This window comes from Colletotrichum orchidophilum (genome assembly GCF_001831195.1).
Source record: "Colletotrichum orchidophilum strain IMI 309357 chromosome Unknown Scaffold_51.1, whole genome shotgun sequence".
Taxonomy (NCBI): domain Eukaryota; kingdom Fungi; phylum Ascomycota; class Sordariomycetes; order Glomerellales; family Glomerellaceae; genus Colletotrichum; species Colletotrichum orchidophilum.
In genome coordinates this window covers 177,136-202,141 of record NW_019173007.1, presented here as the reverse complement: position 1 = coordinate 202,141, position 25,006 = coordinate 177,136, and the positions used below count along the sequence as shown (strand labels likewise).

General features: G+C 54.1%; 6 protein-coding genes across 6 annotated transcripts; 3 read left to right on the top strand and 3 right to left on the bottom strand.

Moving 5' to 3' along the window:
- Nucleotides 1-363: 363 nt before the first annotated feature.
- On the top strand, nucleotides 364-3,334 carry CORC01_06699 (uncharacterized protein; the record flags this gene model as incomplete). Its single annotated transcript, XM_022618338.1, has 3 exons — nucleotides 364-855; nucleotides 920-2,986; nucleotides 3,152-3,334. 3 exons carry the CDS (start codon nucleotides 364-366, stop codon nucleotides 3,332-3,334), a joined length of 2,742 nt encoding a protein of 913 aa, XP_022475182.1.
- A 573-nt stretch (nucleotides 3,335-3,907) lies between these two features.
- On the bottom strand, nucleotides 3,908-6,122 carry CORC01_06698 (calcium/proton exchanger; the record flags this gene model as incomplete). The annotated part of the gene is made up of 4 exons (XM_022618337.1): nucleotides 3,908-4,597; nucleotides 4,657-5,105; nucleotides 5,182-5,511; nucleotides 6,116-6,122. The coding sequence occupies 4 exons, from the start codon at nucleotides 6,120-6,122 to the stop codon at nucleotides 3,908-3,910; spliced, it is 1,476 nt and encodes a 491-aa protein (XP_022475181.1).
- A 4,935-nt stretch (nucleotides 6,123-11,057) lies between these two features.
- Nucleotides 11,058-13,902, bottom strand: CORC01_06697 (glycosyl hydrolase family 81; the record flags this gene model as incomplete). The annotated part of the gene is made up of 5 exons (XM_022618336.1): nucleotides 11,058-11,074; nucleotides 11,149-11,662; nucleotides 11,719-12,017; nucleotides 12,070-12,214; nucleotides 12,265-13,902. The coding sequence occupies 5 exons, from the start codon at nucleotides 13,900-13,902 to the stop codon at nucleotides 11,058-11,060; spliced, it is 2,613 nt and encodes an 870-aa protein (XP_022475180.1).
- Nucleotides 13,903-15,436: 1,534 nt separating this feature from the next.
- Nucleotides 15,437-18,162, bottom strand: CORC01_06696 (DnaJ domain-containing protein; the record flags this gene model as incomplete). The annotated part of the gene is made up of 4 exons (XM_022618335.1): nucleotides 15,437-16,395; nucleotides 16,459-16,667; nucleotides 17,095-17,869; nucleotides 17,928-18,162. Coding segments are annotated over 4 exons (2,178 nt in total), but the record flags the coding sequence as incomplete, so codon positions are not given.
- A 329-nt stretch (nucleotides 18,163-18,491) lies between these two features.
- CORC01_06695 (cytidine and deoxycytidylate deaminase zinc-binding region) lies at nucleotides 18,492-19,028 on the top strand (the record flags this gene model as incomplete). Its single annotated transcript, XM_022618334.1, has 1 exon — nucleotides 18,492-19,028. The coding sequence occupies one exon, from the start codon at nucleotides 18,492-18,494 to the stop codon at nucleotides 19,026-19,028; it is 537 nt and encodes a 178-aa protein (XP_022475178.1).
- A 1,931-nt stretch (nucleotides 19,029-20,959) lies between these two features.
- CORC01_06694 (piwi domain-containing protein) lies at nucleotides 20,960-24,316 on the top strand (the record flags this gene model as incomplete). The annotated part of the gene is made up of 2 exons (XM_022618333.1): nucleotides 20,960-21,324; nucleotides 21,376-24,316. 2 exons carry the CDS (start codon nucleotides 20,960-20,962, stop codon nucleotides 24,314-24,316), a joined length of 3,306 nt encoding a protein of 1,101 aa, XP_022475177.1.
- Nucleotides 24,317-25,006: the final 690 nt, after the last annotated feature.

The window sequence follows — 25,006 nt, the reverse complement described above, 5'->3', positions numbered from 1 at the left end:
AGCCTAGTGGTCGGGCTTCCCTGCCTGGCTAGTTCCGGGTCCCTCGGCTTGAACAGTGTGGAAAGTGGGCTCACTTGTTCGATCGCTGAGGGACCCCTGGGGCCCTGGAATCCGACACCTTAAGCAGGGGTCCTCTCGATATTGCCCCGCTATAAATTTCTTGTTCACCGCCTTACGCCCACTATGGCAGAATTTGAAAAAGTTGCCCATGCTCGGGCGTAGTGCTCTGGGGAGCGAACGGTGTGTGCGGTGCAATCCGAGCTGAGGCGGGACAAGGCCGACGACTTTTCAACACTCACATTTTCTCGTCTCCTCGCCCCAACCAAAACTCTTTCTTTTCCTCCTCAAATTTACTTACAAAACATGCCCCCTGGTCGGCAATCTCACGGGCGGCAAGCCCACGGGCGACCGCTGTTGTCCTCGAAGCCAGCGACAAAGAACTTTCGCAAGTCGAAAAACAAGGCCCAAGTCAAGGCGCTCGACGCCTTCACCACCGCCTCGGAGCTGTACGCGCCCAAGGAGAAGCGCACGCCACGGTTCCGCGAGATCGAGGCCGCACCGGAAGCCCGGAAGAAGCGCCGCGCCGCGGACGACGACGACGATGAAGACGGAGAGGAGGACGATGATGAGGACGACGACCAGCCCAGGCGGAAGAAGGCCAAGCCCTCTGCTGGCGGCGGCGGGGGTGATGATTCGGATGAGTACGGCAGCGACAGCGACGGAAACGAGTGGCATTATGGCGTCAACGAGGACGAGGATTCGGAACTCGACAGTGACGAGGCCTTTGGAGACAGCGATCACGAGGATTTCCAGGGCTACGCATTCGGAGGCAGTAAAGGCAAGAAGGGAAAGCAGGTTTGTGGCGATTAGAGTCTTTCGCATGCCTATGAGGGCTCTTCCAACTGACCAAATTATTCAGGACGACTCCGAAGAAGAAGACGAAGACGACGACGAGTCCCTCGGCGAGGACGCGATAGACCTGGCGCAAGCCCTGGACGAGTACGAATCCGACGAGTCCATGGCCGACCAGGAAGGCGAGGACGACTCCGACGACTCAGAATCCGAAGCCGAGAGCCCGCCCTCCTCGGACGAGGACGAAGACGATCAGGAGGCGGACCCCTCTAAGCTCGGCGATCTCCAAAAGTTCATCGCCGGCTTCGGCGGCGACGGCGACGACGACAAGGACGCGGCGCCTACCAAGCAGAAGCAAAAGATCAGCTTCAAGGACCTGGGTCTCTCGGGCGTCAAGGACGCGCAGATGCGCAAGTCGGTCAAGCTCATGGCCAAGGAGGAAAAGGAGGCATCCCGCCCCGGGGCAGGCAAGAAGCTCGAGGTACCCCTGTACAAGAGGCAGCAGGACCGCCTCGCGCGCGCGGCGGCCTACGACAAGGCCAGCGAGACCATTGGCCGGTGGCAGGAGACTGTGAAGCAGAACCGCCGCGCCGATCACCTCGTCTTCCCCTTACCGCAGAACGCCGCCGACGAGGGGCTCGACAACCGCGAGCTGCAGGCCATCACGGCCAAGACCTCGACGGGGTCCGAGCTCGAGCAGACGATTCTCAACATCATGCAAGCCTCTGGTCTCGCGATGAATAAGCAGGAAGAAAACGCCCGCGCGAAAGCCGAGCGCGAGGAGGGCATGTCGCAGGAGGCCTTGAAGGACCTGATTCACCAGCGCCGGCGCGAGAGGGAGCTTGCCTCCCGCGAGACCAAGCGCGCGGCCCGCATCAAGAAGATCAAGTCCAAAGCGTATCACCGCGTCCACCGCAAGGAGAAGGAGCGTGAGGCGGCGAAGCTGCACGAGGCCATGGCCGAGAGCGGCGATATCGACGTCGACTCGGAGGCCGAGCGGGACGCGCAGGACCGCGCAAGGGTCCTCGAGCGCGTCGGCGCAAGGCATCGGGACTCCAAGTGGGCCAAGCTTGGGTCGTCCAACAAGCGCGCCGTCTGGGACGATGAGTACCGCGCCGGTCTGCACGATATGGCGCGCCGCGAGGAAGAGCTTCGGAGGCGGAAGGAGGGTCGGGCGGGTGAATCCGAGGAGGACCGGTCTTCTGATGACGACAGCGGTAGCGAAGACGAGGAGAGTGGCAGCGGCGGCAGGGAGAACAGAAGACTGCTGAAGCAGCTCGAGAGCCTCGAGAACGAGGAGGACGATGCCCCCCAATCCGACCTGATGAAGATGAAGTTTATGCAAAAGGCCGAGGCCCAGCAGAAGAAGGCCAACGACGAGCTCATTGCGCAGATCCGTCGGGACCTCGACTCTGACGGCGAGGGCCAGAGTGACGAGGAGGAAGTCACAGAGGTCGGCCGCAAAAAGTACGGCAGCGCGGCGCAACCCGCCATCTCTGTCCCGGCCCTATCCAGGAAGCATAGGAAAGCCGCCGCCGCTCAAGATGATGACGACAACAACGAAGATGACGGCCCCGACAACAGCGCCGTCAACACTGGCTTCTCTGTCACCGCGGAGCCCTCGACGACAGGCTCGGCCTGGTCCTCGGGCCCCCGCAAGAAGTCCGCCAAAACAGGCGGCAAGTCCAGCGGCGCGCGCGTCGAAGACCTAGACAACACCCTCGCCATCACAGCCTCCTCCTCCGCCTCGAAGTCCAAGTCAAAGTCTTTGGCAACAAAACCAAAATCATCAACCCTCGCCGACGAATCCGACGCGGACTCCTCCTCTGACGACGCAGACGCTCACCTCCCCCTCGCCATCCGCGACATCTCGCAAATGGACAAGGCTTTCGCAGGCGACGACGTCGTCGTCGACTTTGCCAAAGAAAAAGACGAGATCCAGGCCGCCGACGACGACAAGGTCATTGACAACACGCTGCCCGGCTGGGGCGGCTGGGTCGGCGACGGCGTGAGCGCGCGCGAGAAGAAGCGCCAGCAGGGCCGGTTCGTGACAAAGGTCGAGGGCGTCAAGAAGGCGAACCGCAAGGACGCCAAGCTTGATAGGGTCATTATCAGCGAGAAGCGCGTCAAGAAGGTACAGTTTCCTTTTCCCATCTACTTCTTATATACCCCCCCCCCCACCTTTGCTCTCTTCTCTCCTTTCAATGTCTACCTTTGCAAGGTAGCCTCCATCACTTGTCTCCTGTGCAGGGAAAAATGAAAACCAAGGGCAAAACCCATTACTGACATCCACTCATAGAATGACAAGTATCTCGCTACGCAACTCCCTCACCCCTTCGAGTCCAAGGAGCAGTACGAGCGCTCGCTGCGCCTACCCCTGGGCCCGGAATGGGTCACCAAGGAATCGCACCAGGCGGCGGTCAAGCCGCGCGTGCTCAAGAAGCAGGGCATCATTGCGCCCATGTCCAGACCGACAATGTAGAGAGCGGGAACAAGGCCACAGGCAAGAGACGTCGCGTGTTGGACAATTTTTGGTTTTATTACTTGTCACCAGACAGATTACGTCATGACCATTTCCGGGATCACATCCATGGCGTCAAGGCAAATACAAAAGTATATTCTTCATTTTTTAGAAGATAATGGTATTCTCTCTTATTCGGGACAAAGACTAGCAGACACGGACCTTGCGAACCAACGATGTTTTCTTTCTTTCTCTTCCTTTGCTCCATTCAATTTTCTCCATTTTTGCAAGGAGACCTGAGATCGAGGCCTCCCAGAAGGCCACACAAAGGGAATAGTATAATACAGTTCGGACTACGTACACAAGGGAAATGCTCACCGGGGACATCATCCCCAAAGATAGAATATTCAGTCACTCGGTTTCTGTGGGCTCGACGTGACTGTTGGGTATCGTCCCGTAATCAACAACAGCGTCAGTTCGCATACTCGAATATAGTGGTAGGCTTAGTTGTTTGCCAACGTGGACAAACAAGGCTGTCGGACTGCGCCTTGTTATTCGTTTCGTAACTTTCGGCATTTCCAGCGCTCAGTTACCTCAACCCTGAACAACGGACAGCACCCTGTCGATAGCGTCGCTAGGGCTAACGTAGAAAGCCAAGGCGATAATAATGTAAAGGCCGAGCAACATGGCACCCTCCAAGTAGTTGGACTTGCCGTCCTGGACAGTGTACGTGACTACCAGCACAGAGAAGGCGAAGGCGACGGTCTCAAAAGTCTCAAAGTGAAGAGTCATGGGCTTGTCAAGAACAGCCCATCCAAGGATGACGAGGAAAGGGGTGACGAGAAGCGCAATCTGGATGCTAGAGCCAATGGCAACACCCATGGCCAGGTCCATCTTGTTGCGGATAGCTACGACGACGGCCGTGACGTGTTCTGCGGCGTTGCCGACAATAGGAATAAGAATGAGACCAATGAAATTCTTGCTGATGTGGGCGGTTTCGACGATAGGATCGATACTCTCGACGAGGTAGTCGGCGCAGAGCGCGACCAAGACGGTGGTGACGACGAGAACGATGGCCGCCGCAATAGGGCCCATAATAGGCTCCTCAGCCTCCTCCTCGTGGTGGTGTTGGATCTCAGCATCGAATAGGTTAGGGTGAGTGCGTAGCTGGAACCAGAGGTACAAGACATAAAGCAACAGCAGGATAATGGCGGTACCGCGGGAGAGCACCAAGATGCTGTGCTCCTTTTCGGCACTTTCGGCCTTGTCGAGCACCGAGTAGAGCTACGAGAGATTGTTAGTCACTGAGCGCGGGGGTGCCAAACCCTGTCGGGATTGCTTACCGTAGCAGGGATAACGAGCGATGCCGAAGACAGCGTCATCAGCGAGCAAGTGGTCTGCGCCGTGGCAGAGGCGAAGCTCTGTTCCATGCCCTGGCCAGTAACTCTGTCGCGCATGTTGACAATGCCGCCAAAGAAGAAGCACATGCCCATGACAAGCAGCAGATTGGATAGAATGGAGCCCAGCATGGACGACTGGACAACCTCGATCTGGCCCTCCTTCAGGGCGACAATACTGACAATCAGCTCGACGGCGTTTCCAAAGGTAGCATTGAGCAGGCCTCCAAGTGCCTCGCCCAGCTTCATTGAGATTTGTTCAGTCGCAAAGGACAGAACAGCGGCGAGGGGGATAATGGCGAAAAAGTTGATGGTGAATACGGCGACTGGGCTCCAGTGCAACTTTCCGGCCACAATGCCAATAGGCACCATGACAAGTAGGAAGTTGACATAGTCTGTTTGGAGACGGTTCGTTAGCACATGGCGGCGCAAGGCAAGCAATAGTATCGCCATGTCACTGGTTGAACTTACTACTCAGAAGGGACACCTTGGTGACGTGCCAAGCGTGCGACGCATATCTGACGGCGGCATTGGGGCTGTCGGTGCCAGGTGTTTGCGTCGAGTTGAAGAGAAATTTCAGGGTCTTGTTGCCCCCGTCGCCGTTGACAATGTGGCTATCGTGGTTGCCTGAGTTGTTGCCTGAGTGGTTGCCATTTGAGAGAAGAGGCGAGTTCTCGTTCACGTCGCCTTCGCGACCATTGGGTTTGTTGGCGGTTCCCCAAGAGCGGACCTGTCCGCGGAAATGCTGGTTCGCTGAATCGTCGGACATGGCGCCGTCATAATTAGCCGGAGCCCTCACCACTATGTAGAAGGAATATTGCCTGTCGCGCGGCTCGTGATGGATGGGAAGGCAGATATTTTGGTGTAAGGCGTCCGGCGAGTAAAAGAAAGAGGCGAGAATGGGAAGAAAAGACAAGGGAGTGACGACCCATGCGCGGGATAAGGCGACCTGATAATTTGTGCGCGCCAACCCTTGATGTGGGTGGAAGAATGGAAGAAGAGTACGGAAGTGGGTGGTGGGTGGTTACGATGCCAGAATGTGGCTTGGAGGAGGGAAAAGAGGTGAATGACTTTCACCCCGTGGTAAGAAAAACCCTTGGCGCGCCAAGTTGAAGGTGTCCAGTGGAGGGATGCACCTCTCGACCTAGGACATGGGGCGGAAAGAAGGTCCAACGGGGCTTGCTGGGGTAGCACTAAGGTAATGTCGCAGCGGAAGGGTGGGAAAGTGGAAGAAGTGGAAGAAATATCCGTAGGCGCAGGAAGTCGGTAAGGTGGTAAGGCAGGTAAAGTAGGGTAAAAGGGACAAGACGGGATTGGGGCTTTGGGCTGGGTTCAAGTTCAAAGCAGATACGGACGTGGGAGGTAAAGGTAGATCAAGCAGGGAGAGAAATCTTAATGTACTTACACACCATGATGTCGCCGGTGAGTGACTTTCAGAATTGCTTGGCCTTTTTGACCTTGTTATCACGGGCGACAGTCCCAACTTCCAACCTGCAAACAAAGCTTTTGCGTGGGTATTTCCGATAGTGATAGTCGCAACGGACAGGATGAGATTTCTGCTCGAGGCCCTGTGCCTGCGCCGCCCGACGGCAAAGGGAGTGGGGTAGCAGACGGTCAGTGACGGCGTGATCCAATGGATGCGAGGCAATGTCAAGCACTGTTGGGCGCCAAGTCCAAAATGCAAAGGGATCTATGTGGAGGGCGTATCGACCGAGGTGGTCCAAGTGGATTTGGGGGATTGTACGTGCGGGTGAGCGTGACGATGGATGCTGCTGCAGCACGACTGCAGGAGGCAGAGCGATTCGACTCGACTCGACTCGACGACGGCTACGGGGAGTGGGAGGGTGGCTGTTTGAAAGAGATGGTGTGTATCGGTAAAGGCAAGGCCAATTGGTAGCCTTTGCGGTGATCCAAAAAGGTGAGGCGAGCCTGAGAGTCTGGTGGTGACTCTGCTTGGCAGTGCTCGTGGTGTAATTATTGCCAGAAAAGTAGCAACGGCAGCGATATGTCCAGAAAAGCCGTGTTCCAAGAGTTCAGGCGATGGCAAATAAGTCTTGGCTGGGAGAGTGGTTGAACAAGAAACGAACACAGCCCCCTTTCCTGTCAGGCTAATATGGAGAACGTGGGACGGAGGTTGTGGTACCCAGAGAAATACAGAGTAGGACGGGACGAAACAGACACTCAGTCTCTGATGGTTGTGGTAGGTGGTGGTGGTGGTGGTGGTGACTGGTGAGGGAGGGAGGACGGGAGAGAGGAATGACACTTTTGGATGCATGGGCGGCCTCCCGGATACATGCAAGGACGAACGGTGGTAGCGCAAGGTACATAGAAAAGGTACATATCTGAACCCCGAGCGAGCCAACATTACATCCACCTCAACCCGCCAGTGCCATCCAGCTACGTCGATATATGGGCACATTAGCACCACTCTCAGCTTGTCAATGGCTGCTGAAAGCCTCAATCCAGCTTTACCGGCGGTCGCTTACCCTGCCATGACTGCATCGCCTTGGATCTGCCTCACTAAAATACTGCCGGAAGGAGACGGGAAGCTTTGAGTGACCTTGGCTTTTTGCTGTGAAAAAGAGCCAAAAAAAAAAAAAAAGTGTCTCTGGGTCTCCCCCCAGTTCAAACGTCATACAACGGACTAGCCAGCAGCGAACAAGTTTCAGTCGTGCAAAGTCTAGGGGTGAGGTTGGCGGCGCCCAATAGGAAGCTTGCGGTGGTGCCAAGCGTGGCTGTGTTGTCTGGCGTTGCTTCTCATCTTTCTCCGCTGTTTCCTGTTCGGCGCCCGCTCAGTACCCACTTTGTCAGTCTTGAGACTTGCGTCTTGAGTCTCTCTCCTTCCTTCCCACATTTCTGCCAGTAGGGTCGCCTTCTACAGATACCTACCAGGCGCGTATCTACTAGGCGCGGGGCCTTTAGTTGCACCTCCGTCATCGTCCGCTGTCAATTCTCCATTCCCTCGTCATCCGCACCACCCTTCAGATCAGACAATATTCCTCGCATCGAAAAGCAGAGAATCCATTGTTATCTTCATCCACCTGTTGAACAATCCCAATGAAACACAATCGCTATCGTCGACCATTACCTGGTCACCCACATTCATCTCCCTCGAAGCGGCATCCCCGCCTCGCATTGCCTCAGCAACCCTTCCAAACCTTCGAGTCAAGAATGATCAAGCTCAGTCTTGGCTTGACAGTGCCTTTCCAATTTCCTCGTCTCGGCATGAAGCCGTCCCACTCTTAAGGAATTCGTCTTGACTTTCGGCTCAGGGGACTGGACGATTTGCGACAAACAGCTCGAGCTCCAGGCCACACTTACATAGTAGGCGGCACTGCAGTACCTGGTACCAGCATCCGTACCAGCAGAGATCCAGTTGCTGTTCCATTCTCGGCGCCCATCGACTTTTTTACTTACTCCAAACGGGGGCCCAAACTTCTGGACTTGTCTGATGACCGTTGCATCAATCCATCAATCCATCCTCTTGTTATTTCAGTCAGATGACCCAGACTGCCTCAGGCTCAGAAAGGACGCCCAGAGTTCCATCGTTGCCGGTGACACCCAAACCGACAACGACGATGACAAACAAGCTCTAGAGTATACTCCCTGCACAAATACTGTTTTCGGTTGCTCTGCGAAACGCCTTGCCTTGGCTTGCTGGGGGTGGCGGGGGTCCGCCCTGTCCACTCGCGTTCGGAGTTCCATGCACCGATCTACGGACCCCCCAATCCATCGACGCTGAATGCCATTTGGAACCTTGACCGGACATGGGCCTGCCTTCGTCAGGAAATTTACTAGTGTTCCTTATCGATAAACATCGTTGCTATCCATTATGATCCTTAGCATCATCCAAGCCTCGTTGCCAAGCATTGTCTTTCTTGCCTCTTTGCTCAGCCGTAAAGCTGACGATCCGACTCATGACCTTCAAGGTTGGCATGTCTGCCTCGCAGTCTTTTCCACTTCGTCCAGAGCACCGCTCTACATTAGCCTTTCCAATATTACGTCCCCAACTTTGAATTGTGGGGAAGGGCACGGGGGTTGGCCTGTCGCCGATTGATATTATCCCAACCGAATCCCGAGTCATCCCCCACCCATGCTTCATGCGAGCGCTTGAACGCGAACTTCGTGCGCTGGCACCATCACAGCCACCACCATTCATTTGACATATACAGCATCCCCCACTCAACTCCGGTCACGTTCTATGACAAAATACCATCTGCAGTCTGCTGCGCATTGTGCTTCGTAATAAGTACGTTCTTTTGAGGGCTTGCCCAATCAACTAACACACCAAGGAGAAGCAGCAGCTGCTTTCTGCAGACAACGAAGTCGAAGTTGTTGATCCAGAGGCACTTTGATGGTGTGAAGTTCAAAAAGGCGTCCTCTCGACCTCCAGGATACCCGTAGAAACAGCAAAGATTATGAAGCTTGGCAAATCTTGGCGGCCAAATACCAAACCGCCTCAGCACTGAGTTACGAAAGCTTCTAAGCTGACTGTAATGCGGCCGAGCATCGAGTTGCCGGCGCAGCAGACTTAGGTCACATGGATTGGGCATAGTTCGCCGTGCCCTTACCATCACTGCATCCGCTCATACGCGGATGTGATAAGCATAACGGTTACGAGAATACCTTCATACTCGAATTTCGTCTTATATTCAGCCCCGACACGGGATGTCATCTGAGGTGCACTGTCAGTCAAAGCCCAAACGAGCTGAAAGGTACCGTACCTGAGCCAGCTGTGCCGACTTCCGAACAGTCCGGGATCGCATCTCAACCAGTTAAAGATTGGTGACCGTCTTGGCAAGAACAGCCATCAACGACGTATCCCATCTGCGGCAGCGTACAATAGACTTGCCCATCTTCGGATTACACAACTACCTCGTAGCAAGTGCAGTACATGCCGTGGTTCAAAATCGTACAGGTCGCCCGCTATGCCGATTCGGTTACATTGCAGGCCAAGCTGATGACAGTTTGCGATGCCAACACGTCAATTTGCACTCCGTACCCAGAACCATGGGTTCCTTAATAAACAGATTCGACCAAAGCAGTAATATCCAAGCTCGATGATATCCGTACTGATGTAAGCACAGTGCTGACGGTCAGTGCGTACAAGTAGCTCTACGGTGTTTGTATACCGGCCCCGACACCTCGACACCCTCTTTGCAAACCCCCAGGGCCCGATACAGATCTGGCTGATCATTGTTCATCGTCCTCCGCACATAAGAGCTCGACGACGACTTTCCCGCCTACAGCCTGATTCTGACCAGCAGTTGCAATAAGCATTGTGGCGAAAGAAAAAAAAAAAGCTTAGCCTTCCGGCCCCCAATCTTTTCTCTTCCCGCCTATTCGTACCCCTCGCTACCCCCCAAGGACCAGAGAAGCCGGGGGCCCGTGTTACGTGGATGAGGTGACGCGTCATCCGGGCACTGCTCAAGAAAACCCATCCCGTCCCCCTGGGATTTCTTCCTCTCAACCTTTGGTTTCCCCCAAATTTTGCTGGGTGCTTGCTCTCCGGCTTTTCCAATGAGGGGGGGTGGGTGGATCACGGAATGCATGTGCCGTGTTCTCCCTATACTGCACACCCTGAGCTCATTGCTTGAGCCAACACCCGTAGGTGTCACGGCTGTTCTCGTCTCCTGCATGTTTTGACTACAATGTATGCCACACACACGTGGCTCGGGCTGAGTTTACGATGCATGCGGATGCAGACCCTGCAATTGTATCCGTAATCGCCAGGGAAATTCCTTTAGCTACTGCCCAAAGAGTCTTGGGGTTCCGGACGTATTGCATATTTCATCTGTTCACTAGATGATTAACGGATTGATTTATACGACTGCTGCAAGCTGCTGGTCTTGGCGGGCCTCATTTCGTCTGATTGTGACGTACCACAGTTGCTTACAATATCAGACAGACCATTATTACCAGAGGACAGATGAACACTCAGCAACTTGAGATGAGAGAGGCTTGGCATTCTTCACTTGGCAGGCAACAACTTCACTTTTTTTTGGGCAATTTGAAAAGCAGTGCAAATTTCCATTCTTCGTTTAAAGATAATATTCTAGGTTTTGTTCTAGTGGGTGTGTCTGTGGGGGGGATGTGTCGTAGGAACTCCGTTTCGTTTTCGTCATTTGGGAATTACATTGTGTGTTCTCATTTCTTCATGCTCGTTGCTCATCGCTCATTGTCCGTCGTCATTTAATTCAATCCACGCGCAAAAAGAGAAACAAGAATCAAAACGTGAATTCGAATGGTGCCGCCCTTCTCATCTTTCACATGTCCGTTTCGTCCACCAGTCGTAGGGGTGTTGAATTAGGACTGGTGGTTTCCGCGCAGGTTTGTTGGATAACGTGTTAAACGTTGCCCATCACTTTTTGAGGTCCGGTGTCAGCATCTTGTCTCTGTCTTTGGACAGATTTGGGTTTGATGGGAAAAAAAACTTACAAGCTGCATACGTCAGGTACCACGTCAAACTCGCGCCTCCGTCGATCCAGCTAGGATCAAAGTTTGAGCTGTTGAAAAAGTCCCACGCCGTCTTACCGTCGATAGTCGCCAGGTTCCCGTAAATGATGCCCCGCCAGCCGCCCGCGATCGTGTCGGCGCGTCCGTTGCTAAAGTACACGTCCCACTCCTCCTGTACAAAGGCCGGGGTCCGGACGAAGGGCGACGGCGCGAGCAGGGGAATCATGTGGATGCCCTGGATGAACTCGATGTTAGCGCCGAAGTAGGTCGTGTGGTCGATCTTATTCTCAAAGAGGATGCCGGCCACCTTGTTTCCGATAAACTGGGGTGGCTGCACGGCGTTGTCGCTCTTGTAGAGATAGTAGTCCTGGAGGGCGCGGGCGATGATGGAGAGCTGCAGGTTGCTCCGAGACGAGAGCATGCTGTCGCCGGAGGCTTCACCCCACATCTTGAGGGCGTAGGCGTGCATCATGTCTTCGGAGCTTGATTCTTGGTCCTGGTCCATGATGTTAGTTTGTGTGCTTCAGGAAACAGAGCAAAATTCAAAATCACCTTTCCATCGTACGAGGCGTACAGACCATGGGCCCAGCTGTGGCCATGGTACCAGTCGAAAGCACGCCACGTAGGGAAGTAGGTATCTTGGGTGCTGGGGTTGGCCACGTCTCGCACCAGGGAATTCACATAGTCCTTGTTTGCACTCAGCCAGCTCGGGTCCAAATGAGCAATGGCTGCGGCTGCAAGGATGTGATAGCCATAGTGGAAATGATGGTCATTGTACAGCGTGTTGCCAAAGTCGGCGCCGTCGTCGCCTGTGATGTATGTTGCCGAAGAGACGACACCTCCCCAGGCGCCTGAGTCTGGTTAGTGGGATATAAAATCTCAACTCAAGAAATCACAACTCACTCTCATACACCAATGGGTACTTTTGCTTGTTGGAAGCAAACACGGCAAAAGCTGCCTTGAGCCTGTTCAGACCTGACTGCGCCAATGCTGGGTCTTGCAGTATGTCATTGATCACAATAATCAACAGCGCAAACTTTGCCAGGGCCTGAGTACGAGTTAGTTGAAATGTTTCGTAGATGACTGAAGCAGGCCTACCTTTCCGCTAAAGTACATGGAGTCTAGGTCAGACTGAGCCATCATGTCCTGGGACACCTCCTGGGCTGCTATACCACGGATCACGATTTTGGCATCGTCAGACAGAGTGGTTAGACTACCTCTGTCGGGGCTCCAAGGAGCAAATCCCATACTGACCGGCAAGTTCGCTTCCGTCATTGTCCACTGGTCAGCCAAGACCGCAGTCGCAATACCCTTGGTAGGGGTCATGAGCTGGACTGGCTGAACGCCGTTTCTCGTCGTAGAATCAAATGAGGCGACATGATGCGGCAGTGCGTACATGACCAGTTGCCCGTCAGGGTGACCGTCCTTTGCAAACTTGAGGGTGTATGAGCCCGTTGTGCCGCTCACAGAGCCAGACAGCGCGACTGTCGTGGGATAGACACCGGCTGCCTGGTCAAGCAATGCCTCTCCGTTTCCAGGATCCTTGGCAACTTGAATGGTTCCGTAGAACGGCTGCGTTGATTGGGCGAGACCGTTGTTGACCACCTGCAGGTTGAGCTGAGATCCGGTGGTTGCATATGCGTACAGCCGCCAGATCTTGCCGTCTTCGAGTTGGAAAGTGTACTTGGCAACACCGGCCTTGGGGTCCTGTGTCACCCGCGTAACCGTCCTGAAGAAGACTCCAGTGCGGATCACAGGGGTTGCGCCGGCATACTGGGCCGTGATGAAGGGCATTCCTTGGACGAGTGGAAAAGAAACCGCTGGCACAGCTTGAGCATTCGGCTTCAGGTGAATCGTCGCAGAGAAGGCCGTGATGCTGTCGATTCCCACCGCGGTGTCCGACCCGAGCTCCTGGGCGCTGATTACCATTGATTGAATACCTACCGGGTTGATGAAATAAGACGCAGCCCCAGAATCCGCATTGGTCGGGCCGAAGACACGCTGGTTCGCTTCGATGTGGGAAATAGTCATGCCATAGCTAGCAGCGGCCCCTTGTCCTGCCCCCCATGCTATGCCGTAAGGGTAGGTGTACGTCGGCGCTGTCTGGTCTCCCAGGAAGAAGTTGGAGTAAAACTTGTTTGTCTCAATCGGCGAGCTCGAGGTGATGCCCTTTCTCGGAACTGGATGGTCACTGCGGGCAGAGATGGTGCCTGGAGGTGCCCCTGTCCCAATGGGCTCAGAAAAGATGTCTCCGGAGGGCATTGGTGCGGATGGGAGCGGTGCAATTGAGGTAGCAGGCGCCGCTGGGTCGATTAGAGATGAAGGCGTTGGGATAGGGTTTGACATAAGAGGGCAGGATGTAACCTTGCCCGATGCCTCAAGTCCAGTTGCAACGTATCCAGATGTTTGAGGAACCGTGTTTGTTAAGGATGGCAATATCACTACTGTTCCGCTGGCTTCGGCGCTGGTGACGACGTTTGCAACCTGGGAGCTATCAAATACGGGTGCCGATGATTGCTGTGCTCCTTTCGTAGCCCTGACTGTTACGGTGACGTTCGCCGTCTCTGTTAGGCAAGCTAGATCACGACTGTCGAGTAGTAAAGACCGGACGTTCAACTGGCCAAGCGTTACCGGGTCTTGGGGAGTAACGTGAAGGCGGACGTGTTGCTGGTGAAATAGAGCGAGTGCGCTCTCGCAGAGGAGGACCTGTATCAAAGTTAGCCCGAGGATCCCCATTTTTATACGAAGGCCCGCCATGGCGGGGGGAGCAATGATCTTCTCGTGTCGGTAAGAGGGTATTGGGGATGTGTAAGCCTAATTGAGGCTCTTGGGTTGTATGAGGGAGCACGTAGCAGGGAGAAAAGTTCTTCGAATCGCCAGAAGCAGCATTTGAGCGGTGTTCCAACTTCATATAAGCAGATGCATGTGGAAAGCCGCTACACATCAACAATGGAGACCCGCCGGTGAACCGATAGCAGTAAGCCCATGAATGGGATTACCGTAGTCCAGAACGTTAAGATTTGTAGCGTTGCCGCGCAACGTATTGGCGAAGAATGTGATGGGAATGTCCAGGTTCCAGAAACAATGGAGAGGTCTCACCTGTTAGGAATGCAAAACGGCTTGCCGGGGAACTCGGTCAATGTACAAAGCGATGAGAGCCGCGTGATGAGATAGGATAAGGTACTAGGTTCTGAGGGATCGTGATCGGTCAAGACAGATAGGCGTCGGTGGTGACCGTGTCTCGATGGTATCGGAGGCTTCTGTCCCTTTGGCCAAGAGTTGAGGAAGAGACGATGATGTTGTGGCTGGCAACAGCGGCACTCGCAACTCTGAAGGTCTGAGGACTATATGAGCTTGGTGACAAGACCCGATGCAGCTGCAAAAGGTAAGGTAAGGTAAGCAAGTAAAGGATGTGTGCTGGATTCACTACTAGGAAATCTTGGATCTTTTCTGGCAAGCGCAACTAGCGAGATGTTGCGATGGGAAGTTTCGACTCATGTGCACGATTAATGCAGCACCCGACGACCCTCTTTGGCTGACGCGTGTTTGCCCTTGGCGTGGAGACTCTTCGGCATCCAAGCTGCCGCTCGACAGACCGAGGAGAGGGGGCAAATCAGCCAACATTGGCAAAATGACCGATGCCATTGACAGAGCAACAGGTCACTTGGTCCCGAATTCGATGGCATGCAAGTAGGATTGAGACCCGTTGGGAGGAAGAATGTCTTCTCTTTCAGGGATCAAAGTCACGGAGGGGCATCTTGTCGGTTTCCGTTTAGCGAGGCACTCGGGCCAGTGACGTAAGGGCAGCGGCAACGCTGACTTTGACCAGCTGGATCGGGGTGGTAATTGCAACTACAGGCCATTATCGCGAGCGCCGAGTTGAGGTTGATGACAGTGGTCAGGAGATGCCGTATGCTGACACCTTGGAGATGGGAGGTCGTCTCTTTTCTGTGTAACCAGCTCCTTCATTCTGTCACAGGCATTCGGACCTTGGGGAAATTCTTGGCGTCATCTTGGCGAATGTCAGTGACAGGACTTGGCTCACTACTGGGAATTAGGTTATGTCGATGAGCTGTATGATCAGGACAAGAGTGGCATCAGTCGAAAAATAGCATTGGCGGTTATTATGCCTTGTCCTCGGGTCAACAGCTAAATGAATCGATTGAAATCTCAAGACTATCCTAGGGTATCGAAAGCGAACACCATTCCCAAGCGCCTTTACCGAGCCATATGTTATAAACCAAGGGCATTTTACTTTCCTTTGACACTCTCATCGAGCACTTGGCCGCAATGGCCCACCGGATGCGCCGCTTGTCTTCTCCAAGCTATGAGCCCCAGCACTGCCCACCTTGTGTACGCGGTACCGATCTTCTACAACCGCGGCGGCAGTTTTGTTTGTAGCATCAGACCTGATAATCGGCCGACTGTCTCCTCCTTTCTTCAGCTTGTAAGCTGTATAATGGTCTTCCGCGGACGAAGTCGCGGCTGGCATGGTTATCAGCCGTGGCTGCGGTTCCCTCGTCGAATGCCCCTTTCTCAGACTGTAGGCGCGATACCGATCTTCCACGGCTCGCGCAGCCCCAGCAATGACTTGGCCGGCCTGTGCAATCGGACGCGATCCGTCTCCTTTCTTCAATTTGTAGGCGCAGTATCTGTTCTCCTGCGCAGCAGCAGCCTCGGCAGCCTCGGTCTTCCGCCGCATCTCCTCTTCCTCCTCCTTTCTCTTCGCGCGTCTCCTCTCCTTAATTCGCCTCCTCTCCTCGCTCTCGGCGTCCTTGGTCTCCTCCTTCTTACACCTCCGAATCTGCCTCTCGCTGAGTACCCACGGCTGTTGAAGTACGTCGTTCCGGAACCGCGTGCGCTTCTCCCACAACACCACCTCTTGTTCTGTGGACCTGATAATTTTGACTTTTTCGATCTTGATCTGCATCTCCTCGCGGAAAGTGGCTAGTCCTCCTTTGATGTCGACCACCGTGCCGACCTCTACGTCGACGCAGTCTGCAGGAGGCTGGGGCTCCGGCCGTTTGGTAAACCATCCGTTGGCCTCGACATTGGGAGCGCTTGTGTCGGATGGCGGTGTATTCGTCGCGACTGTGCATTCGATGCAGGCCCCACTACTGTCGTCAACCGTGTAGATGAGGCGGCCCGGGAATTTGTCCACGGCAACGACGATGCCGACGATGCGTGCCCATTTGATAGGCAGGTTTTTGTGGAAGAAGAAGTTTTGGACTGCAGGATACATCTCTCGTTAGCCGATGGTCCTGGATCTTATGCATGATCGCTGCAAGTCACCTTTATATTCGGGTACGGATTTGAGGGCGTGGACGTCGGATGCTTGCATGAGACACCATGTGTTGAAGGTTGGAGAGAGGTGCAGGCAGTATTGCGGATAGAGGCCGCCTATAGATACATCGCTCGTCATGGCATTGTCGTTATGGATCAGGTGGGTATCCTCTACCAGACTTGACCGTTTAATGCCGTGATAATCAGTTGCAGGCCACCTCAGATGGGAGGACTTGGTTGCTCAGAGGCTCCGAAAAGCGCGTCGCGTGAGGACATGTATGTGACACTAGGAAGTTCCATGCCCGGGGAGAAGTAAACTTGGTTGAGCTGGGGATGTTTTGGCGGCTGGAGTGCTGAATGCCCCGCCCCGCATTGTGGCGTCGGTCTTTAAGGACTCCTTCAGCACCCTGACAACAGCGCTAACGCAAAATCTGTGCAATCTTCACTGCAAGGAAGTCATCACCATCTGCGAGCCTGCGAATGATCGAATCTGATTGCAAACCACAGAAAGCAGTCTTGTATCGTCATTACCATGTGCCACCTTCATTTACCCGCTTGAAGCCCGTACCAACATGTCCCTTTCCTTGCCGATTTATTCCCAAACCTTTGACGCCGATCCAGAAATGCCATTTTTAACGCTTCGACTTTCGTCCTGCCTTGCTAGGTTTGCTCTCGTCCGCCTTGGCCTTCTTCAATCGTGCAGCTGCAGCCTGGAACGCCTCTTCTGACGGCTCCTCCTCATCTACGACCCTCTTCTTGCCCCTTTTAGGCTGGCTGGTGGCTCCGTACTTGGCGGCGAGATCATCCAGGAACCCGGCGCGTTTCTGCTGGTTGCCCTTGATGAGCGCGGCCAGGTCATCTTCCCCACTGTCCTTGCCCCTCTTTTTCCCCTTGCCCTTCTTATCGCCAAAGAGTTTGTCGTGGACTCCCAGCTCTTTGGCGTACTCCTCGGCCTCGTTCGCCTCACCCTTTGCTGCCTTCACGCGAGCCGCCTTTGACAGCTTGCTCTCCTTGGTGTATCGTTTGTATGCCAGTACATCTTCGCTGGCAATAGCTTCGTCAATAATGTTGCGGAAACGTTCGTCGTCCTCGAGGACATCGCTCAGCATGACCGATTCGTAGATCCCGTCCATGTCGCCCTTGGCCTTTTCATATGCGATCAAGATGTCATCCTTCTCCTCTTCAGAACCCTTGTATTTCTTGGCAAACTTCTCGATGGCGTCTGCAGAAATCGCATCTTGGAATTGCTCGCGGTAGTAATCGGACCAGTTGAATCCCTCCGAGTCGACAATGGACTCGGACGTGGAACCGGTCGCATCGTACCGCTTGCGTCGTGCCGGATCGGAGAGGATAGCGTACGCGAAAGCGATGGACTGGAACTTTTCCTTGGCATCATCTCTTTGGTCGTCGGAGACCTTGTCTGCGCGAGATGCAGTGTTAGTTATGACCCAAGATGACGATTGGCCGCTTCCTCGTACCCGGGTGGTTCTTGAGTGCCGCTTTTCGATACGCTGATTTGACCTGATCCGGTGTAGCTTGGCGTTCGAGCCCCAGGATATCATAGGGATCAATTTCCGGGGGGCTGTCGTCAATGAGATCGTCAGAAGAGGACATTTTGAAGGCTGTGGTGATGTGAATGCCGATCTGATGAGAGACAGAGAGCTGCCTTGGATGTAGCTCTGCGACGCGCTCGAGCTGGGAGAGACGCGCCTGCTAAAGTGGTGGGGCACACAAATCTAAGGTCGCATGGTGAGCCGTGCGTAAGGGACCAACCTTAGCAAGCCGGCGGACCGGGTCGTGCGGTACCGATGCACTGAAGCAGGAGCTTCACTCCCTGTGCCCCTCTGCCCCTCCTGTGGTAACTGGCTCATGGGAGAGCGCTACTTTTTGTGTCTATTCAATCTCAGATTGGTTCCAGTCAAGCTCATTGCATCCTGCAATAGCAAAACATCTCAAACCTCCCGGGTGTTCCGCAACTTGTAGCTCTTACACAGTACTCGAAGCATATCGGGCAACTTTGTGCATTCTCGAATATATTCAAAATGACATCAGCGACCGAGGATATTCAACCAGCGCCGATAGCACCAGGCGATCACGCGGGGTACCTCCAATATGCGCTTTCTCTGGCAAAGCAGTCGCCGCCAAAGCCTACAAATTACAGAGTCGGGGCGGCGCTTGTCAATCCCGCCAGCAACACGGTTGTCTCAACGGGTTACACGCTGGAGCTGCCCGGTAACACGCATGCCGAGCAATGTTGCTTCATAAAGCTAGCCGAACAGCACGACGTTACCGAGGACGAGCTCGGCTCCGTCATCAAGACGCCTCTGGTGCTCTACACGACCATGGAACCGTGTTCGACGAGGCTCAGCGGGAACTTGCCCTGCACCAAGAGGATTCTTCAGCTGCGATCTTTTATCAAGACCGTGTACGTCGGTGTTCAGGAACCCGAAAAGTTCGTCCAGGACAATACCGGGCGGGGCGCGCTCGAGAGGGCGGGTGTCGATTTTGTCCACATCAAAGGGCTTGAAGGCGAGATTCTCAAGGTGGCTACAGCTGGCCACGTCAAAAACACAGAATAGGTCGTTCAGTGATGATATCGTTGCTTCCATATCGTCCGCCGGTAAATGGTGGCGTATGCGGCGGACCGCTGTCATGCAAGGGTGTCCAATGTCGGATGATGACAAACTGCCCGACGGTCAGGCTGCCTTTCACAGGTTGCTACTAGTCGCGTTTCCAATGAAGGCACCTATGGCAGTGACCGGAAAATAGGGAGACTAGAGAATTATGGGGGGAAATAAAAGGCTTTGACGTGGTCGTTCAAGCTGCATACTCTACTTTTGTACCTCACCGTCTTGAGATTGTGTAAGGGTTCACAATGTCTCTCCCTGCGCTCGATATCTTGAGCTGCCAATGGTTGCGGTTATTGGATAGCTTCAATGGCCAATTCTTGTATACGGTCAGGCAATATGCCAGACCGCAGTGACGTCGTCATTCAGCTTGTGATTGGGATTACATGTCGATGGCTTGGCAGCTTGCTATCGCGAGTTTGACATGATAATTCCCAGGAAGAAGGCGGTTTCTCGCTTTGAAAATTCAAGACATTGGGAAGCGCAACGAGTGGCATACAGAGCAGAAAACGCCATGAAACAATCAGCAGCCACATCCCCGCGGTTTCCGGTGCTTCTTTTCCGGCGGCGGCCAGTCACCCATTGCAACCCAATGAAGTTGTACCGCTTGCTCCGTTTGCTTTTGCCTCCCTGCTGTATGCATACCGCTCCTTCATTTCCCTTTTGTGTTTTTTTGGGCTTGCCCTCGCCTACTGTTATGGGCTTCACTGCATCAGCAAAGCGCCAAAAGCCTCTAGGAAAGCTGATTCTCTACAGTCCTAGCAAGGAACAGAAATAGTGAGAAAGGAAAGCTCAAGTCTATTCCATAATTGCTGTTTCTTCTAAAGGTAGTCACGGTGGTAAAACGAGGCAAGGTTGGCCGGGGTCGGGTCGGCTTAAGGTAGTCGTAAATCATACTACGGGCGGTCCAGTTGGTGTGAGACACCGTGGGTGTGCTCTTGCAACCATCCCGTGAGCCTGATCAAACACCATCGGCCAATCGGGAGTGTCCCAGGATTGCCAGGGCGTGACGCCGTTGGCTAGGCCACATGGGAAGGCCTTTCCCCCCACTATTTTTAAACTTTGATAATGCGTCGCACAGAGTAGGTAGGTACCTACCTACCTACCTCCAGTCTTTTGATAACTAGATAGACATCGAGAACAAGTCCCATTATATTGCATTGCTTCCCTTCGCAAACCCCCAATTCGGGCGGCGCCATTTGGACCAGGACAAATCACTTTTACTTACTCTCCTCTTGGTGAGTAACCGGCACACCGCCTGCCAGCCCAACTGTTTTCCCCCATTCACAGTGGCCTCCACGTTTGGCACTAGCACCTCGAAGCTAGGTACCCCGGACTCCCCAGTACCCCTTGTGAAGGGTCCCGTTTTTGACTTTCTCTGGTGTCGTGCCACACTTCATACGCAAGGCAATGGAAGGATAACCACCTCACCTCGAGGTAGCCGGGACCAAGATCCACTGCTTCCCGTCCCGTCTCTCATATCTCACTCTCAACTTCTGCCATACCTCCGGATTCTTCGACATCATCAGCAAACTTCGGATCCGCTGAGATCGTCTCGACGGCCTCCCGCGTTAGTTGCCCTCGGTGTTTTTTTACCGCTTGTTGCACACATTTCTCCATCTCCAACCAGTATTCCCGCTTTCCGTTTGGCATGCCACCCGTTGGTCGACAAATGTGCCTTTTCCCCTCAAGGCACACATGAGCTGGGCCTTTCGCCTACAGATGCCAACGACGCTGGTACTTAAGTAGTACAGAAAATATCTGAACACAGCATTCTGCAGTAAGTGGCGCTTCACAATTCATCTTGTTGAGCACTTGAACCTCAATTGAATCTGCAGCTTACATTCAACCTGCTTCAGCTTTACCGAATATTCACTTACTCAATGGCGGACTCTGGACGTGGTGGCCGAGGCGGCGGCCGTGGCGGCTTTAGAGGAGACCGCGGCGGCCGTGGCGGCGGTTCCGGAGGAGATCGTGGTGGACGTGGCCGAGGTGGACGTGGCCGAGGTGGACGTGGAGGCGGCGACTTCCAACCCCGAGGAGGTGGCGATGGCGGCGGCGGCTTCCGTGGTGACCGAGGCGGCGGCCGTGGCGGCGGTCCTGGAGGAGATCGTGGTGGCCGTGGCGGTGGTTACAGAGGTGATCGGGGAGGACGAGGTGGTTTCGAACGCGGTGGACGAGGCGGCGGCGGCTTCAGGGGCGGACGAGGCGGTTCCGTCCCATTTGAGAACGAAGGTCGCTTCTTCGGGTACGTGAAAGATCACCACTCTGTCGCTTCAGCTCAACTAATCTCTAGCAGTGAGAATAAGCCGATTCCCCAACCCGATAGCAGCACAGCAGAGCTCGAGAATCGCATCGTCAAATCTCACCAGGCTAAGGACACCGACCTCGTGAAGAAGATGAGCTCGATGAAAATCATTGACGCAACATCGGCTGCGCTCATGCCCCGTCGCCCTGCCTACGGCACCAAAGGCAAGAAGGTCCTTCTCTGGGCCAACTACTTTCGCCTCACCGTCAACCCTGACATCGTCTGGCGATACAATCTCGAGGTCCGCAAGGGCGAATCCAAAGACAAAGAGCCTTCGAAGGAGAAGGAGCCTTCGCCCAAAGGCAAGGGCAAGGAGAAAGCCCAACCTAGCGGCGGTGGCAGCGGCGGCGGTGGCGCTCCAGCTTCCATCCCTGCTCGCAAGCTGAAGATCATTCTACAGCATGCTCTCGAAGAGCTGAGGAACCTCGAGCCAGGTGCTATTCTCGCGACCGAGTTCAAAAGCCAGCTCGTCTCGCTCAAGAAGCTCAAGTTGGCTGTCAACCCTATCCAGGTCATCTTCACGCAGGAGAACTCTGGCAGATCGGAGAGCTACTTGGTCAAGATCGTTGGCGAGACAGAAGCTCCATTGGGGGAGATGAAGGAGTATCTCAGGACCATGATCGACAAGAGCGACCCGGATGAAACCAACTTTCCTAGGTTTGCAACCTCTGTTGATGCCCTTGGCATTATTCTTGGCTACACTCCTCGAAGGAATGACCAGGTCACTGCTATTGGAAATGGCCGGTTCTTTCCTTGGGGTCCAGGATCTGAAAGCCAACAACTTGGTTGGCAGGATCCACTCACGGCTATCCGGGGTTACTTTCAGAGTGTAAGACTTGGAACCGGCGCTTTACTTCTGAACATCAACGTAACCCATGGTGTCTTTAAGACTCCTGTCAATTTGAAGGACCTTTGTGGTGGGTTCGGGGTCAATGTCTTTGACAGGAGTCCTGCGGAAGCCCAAAGAGTGGTCAGCAGACTGCGAACCCTCTCCAAGTTCTTGGCTCGCACTCGTGTAGAGGTTAGGTTCAAGGATGCCACAGGAAAAGAAATCACGAGCAAGAAAACGATCCTTGGCCTCGCATACGTGGGAGACATCAGAGACAAGCAGGATGTCAAGTTTGCGAAGGATTTCCACTACGGTGGTCCTCGCCAGGTCTCCTTCAGGATGGCGGCAGCAGAAGGACAAAAGACTGTGATGAACAACAAGCCGCCCGGCATGTACACTGTCGAGCAATATTGGACATGGAAGTACGGCAAAGCTCCCGACCTGACCATGCCTCTTGTCAACCTTGGAACACGAGACAAGCCTACGTTCTTCCCCGCTGAGCAGTGTACCATCATTGCGGGCCAAGCCGTGCGTTCGAAGCTCAACGGCGAGGAGACGACGGCAATGCTCAATTTTGCTTGTCGATCTCCCTTTCGCAACGCTATTTCCCTCACAGTTGACAGTTGCCAAGCTTTAGGCCTCGACAGCGAGCTTGTCAAGGACTTTGGTCTCAAAGTCGACAAGAATCTCTTAACGGTCAATGGTCGCGAGCTGATGGCGCCTTCCATAGCTTACAAGAACAAGAACATCACCACTCAGGCAGGCTCATGGAATATGGTTGACGTCAAGTTTGCCAAGGTTGGACCCAAAATCGAGAAGTGGACCTGGGTTCGCATCATGGACCGCTATTCCAAGACCCCGACGGGCGATGTAGCCCAAATCGTCGGCAACTTTGCTCAATTTCTCGGTACTAGCGGCATTGGAATGAATCCGACACCTCTTCCGCTTCCATTGGAAGAACGCGAAATCAACGACAACTACGCTGCAATCGAGTATCGTTTTAATTATATCAGCGAACGTCTCAAGGGTAACACCAAGAACGTCTTCTTGCTTGTCGTCCTTCCTAAGCAAGATACCGGGATATATAGCGCCGTCAAGAAACTTGCAGACACGGTGTATGGCTTCCACACTGTATGCGTTGTGGAGAAAACCTTCATGAGGGACAACAAGCAGACCTACGCCAACGTTGGACTGAAGTGGAACTTAAAGAATGGCGGTGTCAACCATATCGTCAGGGACCCTATTGATATTATCAACCTGGGAAAGACCATGATCGTTGGCTACGATGTCACCCATCCGACAAATATGCCAAACGACAAGAACGCTGCACCGAGTCTGGTCGGGTTGGTTGCCAGCGTTGACAAGGACATGGGTCAGTGGCCGGGTGTTGCTTGGGAACAGACCAGTCGCCAGGAGATGCTTGGTGACGAGTTGATCACGCATTTCAAGCGTCGCCTCGAGCTTTGGAGATCACGTAACACTGGTAACCTCCCGGATTACATCGTCATCTACCGTGATGGTGTATCCGAGGGTCAGTTTACGCAAGTTCTCGATGTTGAGCTGCCTATGATTCGCCAGGCATGCGCTGCGATGTACTCGGGTAACCGCAGGCCTAAGATATCAATCATCGTCTCTGTCAAGCGCCACCAGACTCGCTTCTACCCGACCTCAGAAGCTACCATGGATGAGAGGTCGCGCAATATTCGGAACGGCACGGTCGTTGATCGTGGAGTCACCCAAGCGCGTTACTGGGACTTCTTCCTAACGGCCCATACCGCCCTGAAGGGAACCGCCCGTCCGGCGCATTACACGGTGCTCTTGGATGAGATTTTCCGCGACAAGTATGGTGTCGGTGACAGGGCGGCGGACAACCTGGAGAAGCTCACCCATGACCTCTGCTACTCGTTCGGCCGAGCGACGAAGGCTGTCAGCATCTGCCCGCCAGCATACTACGCCGACATTCTGTGCGAGCGAGCCCGTGTCCACCGCCCCGAGCACTTTGATGCGCCGGACTCATCGGATACTGGCAGCGTTGCTGCTGGCCCTTCAACTACAGGCCTTAGCGTGCATGAGAACCTAAGGGACACAATGTACTACATCTAAGGTTGAGATATTTTGGCATTTGGAAGCGACTGGATCAGACTGCGGACCAAAATCGACAGCAGGGGTTTGGTGGCAGAAGGGGAGACAGATATTCAGCGACATGAATGCATGGTAGACTGGATTACATTGTAGAGATCTATTGCCGCTAGAATCCACAATATAGCCGGAATTTCCTGTGGAAGCAGGCAGTCTTGCGTGGCAAAGGTTTTAGGGCATGATTAAGCCGAGATAATGTTGCCCCAATGAATCGCCCGATGGTGCCTGGGTCCGGACCGGCTTTGCGTACTTGAGGCAAGGTATCGGTAGTTGACAATTGATCGGTCTGCTTTGCTATTGGCTTCATGTTGACGTCAGTGGGGATCTGGTGAGGGGCAGCTTTCTCGTGGCGGGGTAAGCTGTTTGCTCGGACAAGGAGCTGCGACGAGGCAGCCGGAGCTCGACAGTGACAAATCGTCATGCACTTTTTGGTTACCTGTTATATCCGAAAAGGCTCCATTTCATCCAGCTTCGATCTCCGAAATACCAAGCCCCCGCTCCAACTTCCTGAAAGCAGCTGTTGCATGAACCAACCTTACTGCTTCTATGAACTCCCTCCGAGCTTTGCAGAGAATCAAGCTTATCCAGAATACACTGACTAAGAAGCCTACCGGTGAGTTTCGTGCAATGTCTTGGCACTCTCAAGCTTCCATT